This window comes from Petaurus breviceps, unplaced genomic scaffold (genome assembly GCF_028583685.1).
Source record: "Petaurus breviceps papuanus isolate PSGF00001 unplaced genomic scaffold, PetGlider_PUasm1.0 189, whole genome shotgun sequence".
NCBI classification, from domain to species: domain Eukaryota; kingdom Metazoa; phylum Chordata; class Mammalia; order Diprotodontia; family Petauridae; genus Petaurus; species Petaurus breviceps.
This window is the reverse complement of record NW_027185809.1, coordinates 293,063-305,167: the sequence shown is the minus strand read 5'-3', so window position 1 is coordinate 305,167 and position 12,105 is coordinate 293,063. Positions and strand designations below refer to the sequence as shown.

Sequence of the window (12,105 nt, the reverse complement as noted above, 5' to 3'; positions counted from 1 at the left end):
ATCCTATCTTTTACTGGAAGGTTTCCCCAACCCTTCTTCATTCACGTGCCTAGTTAATTATTCCCCCTTTATCCAGAGCTTTCTTTGTGAATATCGGTTTGTAGCCTCACTCATTAGAATGTAAGCTCCTCCTTATCTCAGATAAAGCAAAAGCAAAAACGGACCTAATGAAAAGAGATAAGGAAGGAAACTATATCCAGTGAGAAGGCATCATCGAGAATGAAGCAATATCACTACTTAACATATATGCACCAAGCAGTGTAGCTTCCAAATTCCTAGAGGAGAAGGGAAAGGAATTAGAGGAAGAAATAGATAGCAAAACTATACTACTGGGAGACCTTAATCTCCCCCTATCTGAACTTGATAAACCCAACCTCAAAATAAACAAGAAAGAAGGTAAGGAGGTGAATAGGATTTTAGAGAGGATAGGTATGATAGATCTCTGGAGAAAACTGAATAGGGATAAAAAGGAATATACTTTCTTCTCAGCAGTTCATGGCACATAATCAGAAACTGACCACGTTCTAGGGCATAAAAACCTCACAATTCTATGCAGTAAGGCAGAAATATTAAATACATCCTTCTCAGATCATGATGCAATAAAAATTATATGCAATAAAGGGCCAGGGAAAGACAGACTAAAAACTAATTGGAAATTAAACAATTTAATCCTAAAGAATGAGTGGGTCAAACATGAAATTATAGAAACAATCAATAATTTCATTCAAGAGGATGATAATGAGACAACATACCAAAATTTGTAGGATACATTAAAGGCAGTTCTTAGGGGAAGTTATATATCCCTGAGTGCATAAATGATTAAATTAGAGAAAAGGGAGCTCAAAGAATTGGGCATGCAATTAAAAAACCTAGAAAAAGAACAAATTCAAAATCCCCAATTAAATACTAAATTAGAAATACTGAAAACCAAAGGAGAGATTAATAAAATTGAAATTAAGAAAACTATTGAATTAATAAATAAAATCAACAAAATTGATAGACCCTTAGTCAATATGATAAAAAAAAAGAAAGAAGAAAACCAAATTATGAGTATCAAAAATGAAAAGGGTGAATCTACCTCCAATGAAGAGGAAATCAAAACAATAATTAGGAATTATTTTTCCCAATTGTGTGCACATAAATTTGACAATCTTAGGTAAATGGATGAATATTTACAAACATACAAGTTGCCCAGATTAACTGAAGAGGAAGTAAATTACTTAAATAACCCCATCTCAGAAAAAGAAATTGAACAAGCCATCAGTCAGCTCCCTAGGAAAAAATCTCCAGGGCCAGATGGATTCACTAGTGAATTCTATCAAACATTTAAAGAACAATTGAGTCCAAGACTCTACAAACCATTTGGGAAAATTAGTGAAGAAGGAGTCCTACCAAATTCTTTTTATGACACAAATATGGTACTGATACCTAAATCAGGAAGACATAAAACAGAGAAAGAAAATTATAGACCAATCTCCCTCATGTAATATAGATGCAAAAATTCTAAATAAAATACTAGCAAAAAGACTACAGCAACTTATCTCAAGAATTATATACTTTGATCAGGTAGGTTTTATTCCAGGAATGCAAGGATGGTTTAATATTAGGAAAACCATCAGTATAATTGATCATATCAACAATAAAACTATCAGAAACCACATGATCATCTCAATAGATGCAGAAAAGGCTTTTGACAAAATACAACATCCATTCCTATTAAAAACATTAGAAAGTATAGGAATAAATGGAGCCTTCCTTAAAATAATAGGTAGCATCTATTTAAAGCCATCAGTATTATATGTAATGGGGAGAAGCTAGAAGCATTTCCCACAAGATCAGGGGTGAAACAAGGGTGTCCACTATCACCCCTCTTATTCAATCTGGTACTAGAAATGTTAGCAGTAGCAATTACAAAAGAAAAAGAAATCAAAGGAATCAAATTAGGCAAAGAAGTGACCAAGCTATCACTCTTTGCAGATGATATGATGATATACTTAGAGAATCCTAGAGAATCAAGTAAAAAACTACTTGAGACAATAAATAAATTTGGCAAAGTTGCAGGATATAAAATAAACCCACATAAATCCTCGGCATTCCTATATATTTCCAATGAGATTCAACAGCAAGAGATAGAAAGAGAAACCCCATTTAAAGTTACTGTAGACATTATAAAATATTTGGGAATCTACCTGCTAAAACAAACCCAGGACCTATATGACCACAACTCCAAAACACTTTTCACACAAATAAAGTCAGATCTAACTAACTGGAAAAATATCAATTGCTAGTGGCTGGGTTGAGCTAATATAATAAAAATGACAATTTTCCCTAAATTAAATTATGTATTTAGTGCCATACCAATTAATTTACCAAAAAACTACTTTATAGAGGTAGAAAAAATAGTAACAAAATTGATTTGGAAGAATAAACGGTCCAGAATATCAAGGGAATTAATGAAAAGAAATGCTAGGGAAGGTGGACTAGCTATACCAGATTTTAATCTGTATTATAAAGCAGCAGTCCTCAAAACTACTTGGTACTGGCTGAGGAATAGAGGAGTGGATCAATGGAATAGATTAGGCACACAAGATTCAGAAGTCAATGACTATAGTAATGTATTGTTTGATAAACCTCCAGACCCAGGTTTTGGGGATAAGAACTCACTATTTGACAAAAACTGCTGTGAAAACTGGAATATAGTATGGCAGAAACTGGGCATAGACCATTATCTAACACCATATACCAAAATCAAGTCTAAATGGGTGCATGATCTAGGTATAAAGGTTGATACTGTAAGCAGTCTCCTAAAACAAGTAATAGTTTACCTATCAGACTTATGGAGAGGGAAAGATTTTATGACTAAACAAGAATTAGAGAACATTATAAAATGTAAAATGGATAATTTTGACTACATGAAATTGAAAAGTTTCTGTACAAACAAAGCCAATGTAACCAAGATTAAGAGGGAGGTGGAAAATTGGGAAAGAATCTTTACAACCTATGTCTCTGACAAAGGACTCATTTCTAAAACATACAGAGATTTGAGTCAAATTTATAAGAATATGAGTCATTCCCCAATTGATAAATGGTCAAAGGATATGAACAGGCAGTTTTCAGAGAAAGAAATTAAAGATACCTATAAGCACATGAAGAAATGCTCTAATTCACTACTGATTAGAGAAATGCAAATCAAAACAACTCTGAGGTACCACATTTCACCAGTCTGATTGACTAAGATCACAAAACAGGAAAATGACAAATGCTGGAGAGGATGTGGGCAAATTGGAACACTAATGCATTGCTGGTGGAGTTGTGAACTGATCCAGCCTTTCTGGAGCGCAATCTGGAATTATGCCCAAAGGGCTAGAAATACTTTCATACCCTTTGATCCAGCAATACCACTCCTAGGGTTATATCCCAAAGAGATCATAGAAATGGGAGAAAGACCCATATGTACAAAAATGTTTATAGCAGCTCTTTTTGTGGTGGCAAAGAATTGGAAATTAAGGGGGTGCCCATCAATTGGGGAATGGCTGAACAAGTTGTGGCATATGCATGTTATGGAATACTATTGTGCTATAAGAAATGAGGAGCAGACGGTCTTCATATTTACCTGGAGAGGCTTATATGAACTGATGCTGAGTGAGAAGAGTAGAACCAGGAGAAATTTGTACACAATTACAGACACAACGTATGTGTGATGACCAACTTTGATAGACTGGACTCTTCTCAGCAACGCAGTGATATAAGTCAATCCCAAAAGACTCATGATGGAGAGAAATACATGCATCCGGAGAAAGAACTAGAAAGAACTGAGTTTATATCCAGGTGGAAGCAAAATACCTGATCTTTTTCCTTCTCTTGTTTGGTTTTATGTCCTCTTCACCATTTTTCATTCCATCTGATACAATCCGTCTTTATAACCTGACTAATGTTATAATGTGAAAGTATTTACAGATCCTATACTTGACTAGATGCCGCCATGGTGGGGAGGGGAGGAAGGGGGACAAAATGTGAAACTCAAGGAATTGTGGAATTGAATCCTGTAAACTAAAAGGAAACAAACAAATTAATTAAAAAAAAAAAAAGAATTTAAGCTCCTTGAAAGCAGGGACTGTGTTTTGCTTGTTTTTGTATACTGAGCACGGGGCCTGGAACACTTAACAAATGCCTACAGATTGATTGATCAAATGAGTCTTATAGTCATCAGTGGTTCTGTCATGCCTTCATAATTTTAAGAATGTAAATGAAGACAAGAGGAGTAGATGGAAGGAGGGGGAAAGGGAAAGGTAGGCTAGAGTAAAGTTACATAATCAGGGTGTACAAGCAGACATCTATACAAATACGGAGAAGGGGGAAGAGCTGACACTTCTACCTCTTTCCTCTGAACTGGTCAAATAAGGGAAGAACACACATACAGATATGGGTACAGAAATATATTTCATTCAAATAGAGTAAAAGTAAGGAAAGGGAAGAAATGGGGATTAGAATTTGAGAGAAAGTAGATTAAGGGAAGAATTAGTCCTAAGTAAAACATACTCTAAGCGTTTACAAAAATATTTATAGCTCTTTTTGAGATGGCAAAGAATGAAAATCTCAGAGAGTGCCCTCCCACTGGGGAATAGCTGAAGTGAGAGTATTATGATCGAAAACACTCAATGTATAAAAAATGATGAAGACAATGGTTTCAGAGAAACCTGGACAGACTTATAGAAGAATGGATATCGTATAAACAGACCCAGAACCACGTGTACAATGACAACAAAAAGGTAAAGACAAACAACTCTGAAAGAATTAGGAATTACTGACCCACCACGATTCTAGACCAAACATGCTACCCTGCCTCTTGATGATTCAGAATGACATTGGTCAATGCAGAAATTTGTTTTGCTTGAATATACATGTTTGTAACAAGGATTTCGTTTTTCTTTTGTTCTCTGAAGGGGTCTGGGTAGTTAGGAGAGAAGCCAGATTTTTGCTGATTGAAAAATATATATAATTTGTTTTTTTAAAAAGGAGCAACCTGGTTGCCTGTGAACCGTACAAATTAAAAGCAAATATAATTCTAGGTAACTAACGTATTTGGTCCAAGCCTTTTTTAGCTCCTGAGGAATAAGGTCTACTGTGCACCTCTCTTAAAAACTCAATTTCCAGGAGAGGAAAGTCAGCTCCTTATCATAGCCTGCTCTTCTGTTTCCTGATTATCCCGATGCTGTTAGGAAATGAAAAATAGCTCCAGTAAACAGTCACTGTAGAGTACACTAGGCAAATATAAAGTGCTACTGCTACATTCTAACAGGAAATATCAAAATAAATAAGAATCTGAAAAATTTTAAACCCTGAAATTCTTTCTTATAGCAAGAAAATCTCCATATTCACTAGGGGGTATTAGTTTCTACAAAAACAGTAAAATGTCATTAACTGCTCATTAACTTACAGGGGAGAGAGTGTCTGGAGAGTTTTTATCTTTGGGCTCAACTTAATTTGGCACTGATATCTTATAGTTTTATTCCCAAATGAAAACTTTTCTTCATCTATTTCCTGCACTTTTTAGAACATAATGCTATAAAGGTAAAAGATCTTTATAAAACATACATGAACAGGTTAAAAAAAAATTTCTAGCATACCATATTATGCCATCAACTCCTGAAAGGCTAAAATTTTGTTATCTTTCGTAAAATATAGATCAAGTATTTTGTAAACTTAGAGCACTATTTAAATTATGGTCTTTTTTTTGGTCTTTTTGGAGGGGGGAATTTGGGTTAAGTGACTTACCCAAGGTTACACAGCTAGTTAAGTGTTAAGTGTCTTGAGGCCAGACTTGAGCTCAGGTACTCCTGATTCCAGGGCTCTATCCACTTGGTCACCTAGCTGCCCCTATTGTTTTTTTTTTTTATCATTGCTCTTTGTATTGCCAGCACTCAGCAGTGTTCTGCACAAAGTAGGTATGCCTAACAAATATTGAATAGAATTTTTTAAAAATTCAATTTCTCAAACTGAAAGCAAGGAATTGCCATCTGTTTTAAGGTTTTATTAGTTTTACCAAATATGAATGAGATTAGCTTTAGGAGGTCACTTATGAAGTCAGTGATATTACTTTATGGTCATACTTTTATGTGCCAGGAAAATCCCAATGTAATCCTGTTCTTAGTAAGAACAGGTGTAAAACCTGTTCTTACTAATTAAAGCAGATTAGCAAAGCATGTTTACAAACTTTAAAAAAATTTATATTGTTGCACATTCTTTTATTCAAATTGTTCCATAATTTTATCATTACTCTATTTTAATGAAATAGCTTATTCTTTTAAATGTATGTTGCTTTTCAAAGTTGTTTGTATAAAGAGTCTGAATTACTCCAGTGGGATATTGCTATGAAATAAATGGGTTACAAGAGTCACCAAAAATGGTCACATCGTGCTATGTCTTACATTTCCAATTAAGAAAATATTCTAGGGGCAGCTAGGTGGCACAGTGAAGAAAGCACTGGCCCTGGAGTCAGGAGGACCTGAGTTCAAATCCAACTCAGACACATAACACAAAAAACTAGCCGTGTGACCTTGGGCAAGTCACTTAACCCCGATTGCCCCTCCAAAAAAAAAAAAAAAAGAAAATATTCTTCCACCTGTCCAAAACTGAACTCTTTAACTTTCCACCAAGACCCTTTACCTCTTCCAAGCTTCTCTATTTCTTTCAAAGATACCACCGAATATTCTTCCAGTCTTCCAAGCTCCCAATGTTAGCGTCACCCCTTGTTCCTAAATATCCCTCCCTGCACACATCTTGGCAAATCTTGCCATCTCTAACTCAACAATACCTTTTTGCATCCAATCACTTCCATCTACTCATAGAATCATTTTATACTGGTTTATATCCTGTCACTTTTTTCCTAGATTATTACAATAGCCTCCTAATGGGTTTCCTTATCTCAAGTCTCTGCCCAATCCAATCCATTCTTCATATACCTGACCAAGTGATTTTCCTCAAGGACAAAGGACATTTTGCTGCTTAACAAACTACAATACACTAATCAGGGGCATGGTGCTGGGACATCTGGCCTCAAGGTCCACTGCTCAATATTTGGGATCTTATGTGTTTGTTGTTTTCTAATTTGCAGATTTGGGGTCATCATTCTGGCTGGAGGTGTACTTCCTCCCAATGGTCTATTATTCAAATTATGTAGAGCCATGAACAAATTATCCTTCCAATGTTGATATGAATTATTGGAACTTAACTTCCTCAACTGTTCTTTCAGTAATCCATCAGGATTAGCAGCTCAAGGAATACTGGAGTAATAGATTCTAATTATCAAGGAGAAATTGTTGTTGACATTTCATAATTTAGCTGAAGGGCCCATACAGATTCATAAAAATGATAGGATAGTTCAAGTGATTATCATTCCTTGTAAAACAATACCACTTGTAAAAACTGACCCTCCCTCCAAAATAACTGTCAGAGGAAATGAAGAATTTGGTTCTACTGATAGAATAAAATCAGGAGCTAAAGTATGGGTAAAACGGAAGCCAGATGATGTTCCAAAGGCTGCAGAGTTCATAGCACATGGGAGGGATAACACTGTAACTACTGTTTATTCTGGAGAAGATGATTACAAAATTGTACCCTTAACATATATTCTACCATGAGTGAGGCTACAATAGTCTGGTTATTGTCGCTTTGCTTTTTCTTGGCTTTTTGTGTGTTCACCTTGTTTGCTAGAGTTGTTTCCGCAGGCTTGGTACCCTCCACCTGTAGATGCCTGATAGCTTAAGCTGGATGTCACCCCCTATCTGCAACTGTGCTGTGTCACCCCTAGACTTGGCATCAAGCACATTAAGAAGTGACCTCTCAAATGACCCTTTGGGACAGGGACAGCTCTACATCAGATTTCAGCAGCAAGTAGCCAGGGAAGAAGAGACCTTCGCCCCTTACCTCAAGATTTTTTGGGGGGAAGGGCAATGATGGGGAGCTTGTGCTCAAGCCCCACCCTAAAATATTGTTTTCTGTGTTTATTGTGTGCTATCCTTGTTATATCATTGTAAAATTCTGTTGACACCAGTTATTCCTAATGTATTTTTGCCAAGTAAGGGACACAAGAGATCTTGGGGACGAATGTAAGGGTTAGAGCATTTAAAGATCTTCCATGCCCCACTGGACTTGATGAAGTAGCAGGAAGGGGCGGAGCAAGAGGAAGTGGAAGCCAAGCTAGAGTTCCTGTGGTGGCTAGTGGTGGCGGCAGCGGCAGCGGCAGCAGTGTGAAGCCCTTTTTGAGTCAGCCAGAATTTCTGCTAAGGACTCCTGCTGAGGACTGCCAGGGGCCAGAGCTGCTGGGAGCACGCTTCCTGGATGCTGAACAGTTGCAGTGAGTGGGGATAGGAGGACCTTTCCCTGAGGTAGCCTGTTCTGTTTTAAAGGCTTGAGAATGTGGGTGTTCACTACATGAACTATGTGTGCCAATTTCATAACTATTGTGATGGCTTTGACTTTCTGGTTTTAGGACTCAGTTATTTGGCATTTTAATAAATGTTCTAGCTTTATCCCTCATATAGAAGGCCTGGTATATTATGTGATTAATAACCACATCAGCATATTTATAATTGCCATAGGCATTGTGAATATTGCATTGTTGATACACCCTGTCTTTTAGAATCTATCTTTTTTTTCAAGATGCAATTACTGTACACCTGTAATGACTTACATTGTTGTTCAGTCATTGCCAACTCTGACCCTTTAGGGGATTTTCTTGGCAAATGTACTGAAGTGGTTTACCATTTCTTTCTCCAGGTCATTTTACAGATGAGAAAAATGAGGCAAACAGGATTAAGTGACTTGCCCAGGATCAGACAGCTGGTGTCTGAGGCAGGATCTGAACTCTTCCTGACGCCAGGCCCAGCACTCTATCTATCATGACAGCTAACTGCCCTCCCCTTATGTAAATAACTTTTCTTTTTTTCTAGGGCCCCCTCTCCCTAAGCACTCTGTATTTCTTTTGTGTTAATTTTTCATACACTTTTAAATATGCACGCCTCCTTCTACAGAAGGTAAGATCCTTGACTAGTACCTAGTACATCACTGGGCATATAGCTGGATCTTAATGTTTGTTGACTGACAGAATGACCTGAATTTAACCGACATCAGAGGAATATAAAGAACCACAAAAGCTTCCACCTGCACTCCAAATGCCAAATAAAACTCATTTTATTCAGAGAACCTATTACTGTAGCCAAACTTCTTCCACTCTTTTCATAAAAGTTTTGTAGGCCCTTAGCACAGTATTCTCCAAAATGTGATATATAAGAAAGTCAATGGAGTTGAGAAGGGGAGAAACTATTACAACTCCTATTTAGATTTTTATTTAGTAAAATAAGGATATTAAGCTTTACTAGGATTTAACATCAATAGACATTGGTGCTGTTGAGGTTTAGGGTTTACAGGTGTGCAAGACCCCAAAATACCAACATGCTGGGTCCTGCCCAATGAATTCGATTCAAGCCTTCTCTCAGCCAAAGTAAAACAAAGCTTATTAAAGATTGGCCATAATGGATGGACTCTTAAGGAGCCCAAGTATTTGTGATCCTTTTATTAGACAAGCAGGCCAGGAGAATCTGACACAGAGTGAGTCCATGCTAGATTGAATCTCAGCACCTTCATGGAGGCTCTTTGATGGAATAAGTCAGACTCCAAGAATGGGATTAAGGGTGGGAAATAGCAGAAGGCTACCTCCAGGTGACAGACAATGGAGGGCCAGGCTAGTTTAAGGGTAACAGATTTGGGTATAGATATTTTGATAGGATCAAGGGTGAGAAATAGCTGAACAATGGAGGGCTAGGCTCAGTTAAGAGAAACAGAGATTAGGGCCTAGCTAAAATGAATTCAATCAGAGATCAAGGGGTTTCCCAGAGCCTGGACCCCATCAATGCCTTCCCTCTGATGGTATGTCCAGATACTAGACAAGATAACCACATGAGGGAAGAGTTAAAATTTCATGACACAGAAAGGTTGATGGTGGTGCCCTAACCTGTTCATTCCCTCTCAGTGTATTGCAATGTATTCAGTTTCAAATCCAACCTCAGACTTACTAGCCATGTGACCTTGGACAAGCCACTTACCCCAATTTCCCAGCCTTCTCCCTCCAAAAAACCACACACACACAAAAAAGATATAATCAGTCTAATCGGATGTGATAACTCAACCAAAAAAATTAAAAATTACTAAGAAGATTCAAAATATGGAATTATACCCACAGTCATTAATGACAAACCACACTTTAAGTGTGCATTGTGATTTGAAATATTAGTTCAGGATAGGAGGAAGCCATATATAATTAGCAAGCTAAGCTTGTGATCAAAAACTACATACGCATGTCACCTATGATTCTTATATTCATATATTCTTTACATTCAAAAAACTCTGCTCTCATAACAAAAAAGTATTTTAAAAAATCATTTACTTCATATTCACTCCATTCTTTTTAATTTTTACAAAATGCTTTATTACCTGTACTGGTACAACAGAACATGTATATAATGTTAAAATCAACAGCTAGCGCTTCTATAGTGTAAGGTGTTTGAAAGCACCCTACCTTTTGTCTCCTTTGAAACTCACAATAAAACAATGAGAGAGACGCTATGTTTAATCCCACTTTCCAGATGAGAGACCCTAGACGGAAGGAAGTTCAGTGACTTGCTCAGGGTCACACAACTGAGAAGCGTCTGAGGCAGGTCCAACACTTTTAAAATAGCTGTGCCACTTTCACCCACGTGAGGAGGGATGACTGCAGGCCTGGCGTTCTTTTAACTGCGGGGTGCCTGATCAGTACAGGGAGACCACCGCCCTAGGGGACCGGAAAGTGTGCTCCTTGTGTGTCCGGAGGAACTTATGGTAAATTGAAAGGGCAGGAACAGAGAAGAGAAAGAGAAAGCCACTGTTCACATGCTACTGGTTACGTCGCTTGACATGGGCCACTGACGCCACACTAACCTCGGGGGTCAGCCACCAACATTTCTGGTCTCTTTGTAGGAAAAAGTCAGGGAAAATCTTGCGTCCGCAAAGGGAGGGTGAAGGAAGCATCGGAACGGGAGCGCTTAAACTCCCCGGGCAAAGGCAGCTCCGCGAGGTGGGAATGTGAGCGAGACCCCCCAGCGAAGCTCTCTCTCAGGCCGACCCTGCGGACTTACAGAGCCCCCCGCCGTGAGTGGAAGGCATCAAAGGCCGGGCCTGGTACACAGCCCAGCAGAGCGGAGGCTCGAGGCGCACCCGGCAAGGACACACACACACACACACACACCCCTTCCCTCCCCCACCTTAGCACTCGGGGACGAGCGCGGACACACAGGGTTACGACTAGCCGGGGGTGGGGGTGGGTAGACCTTAAGCGCCCCCAAGGCCGCCGCCGCCGCCGCCGCGATCGCTACCTTTCGCCGTCCCGGCCGTCAAAAAACACGAAGTCGCCGGTCTGGACGCACTTGGCGCAGGTCAGGCGCCGGCGGGTGGTGTTGCACAAGGGACACCGCTCCACCGCTACGTACAGGCCCTCCGCGTCCTCCACCGAATCCACCACCAGGTCCCGGGAGGGCGGCGGGCAGCCACAGCCTGCAACCTCCAAAGCCTGGGATCCTTTCCCACAGGGAGACGCCATGATGGCCTCAGAGCACAGCCAGTCACGTGGGACTTTGTTTTCAACCAGGTGCATCCTGGGCCAGGCCGGGCGGAAAGGGGCGGTGCGTGGGGCAGGAAGCGGGGGCGTGGCTTCCAGCCCCTGGCCCGCCCACGTGCTTCCGGAGACCTGTGGTCCTGGAAGGGCGCCGGCGCCAGACGGAAAGACGCGCCTCGCTGGAGGCCCGGGCGGTCCCTAACTTGGGAGGCGCGTGGGCGGGGTGGGCTCCACTGCCCCGGGGGGCCCCCGGACGCCGCGCAGGGCGCTTCGCTTCAGTTTCCTCCTCTGTAAAGTGGGCATAATAATGGCGGACTCGCAGCCCTGTGGGGAGCATGAGCCCCGCCCCCGGGGCTGCTGTACCGAACGGGATAAGGCTGACGCTCCGAGCGCGGCCCTCCGCGTTGGCTCCATAGATGGGATGCGAAGGGGTAACCGCTGGCTCACTATTGCGGCTC

The 12,105-nt window shown here is 40.0% G+C and overlaps 1 protein-coding gene across 2 annotated transcripts in view; it reads right to left on the bottom strand.

The window, feature by feature from the left end:
• ATG14 (autophagy related 14) overlaps positions 1-11,712 on the bottom strand; it is a 96,587-nt gene extending 84,875 nt beyond the window's left edge. The window contains exon 1 of one of the 2 annotated variants that reach the window (XM_069091758.1): positions 11,409-11,712. In XM_069091758.1, the coding sequence (XP_068947859.1) occupies positions 11,409-11,686 (278 nt within the window). In that variant the 5' untranslated portion in view covers positions 11,687-11,712. The remainder of the gene's footprint in view (positions 1-11,408) is intronic. The other variant, XM_069091756.1, reaches the window with a different exon arrangement.
• Positions 11,713-12,105: the final 393 nt, after the last annotated feature.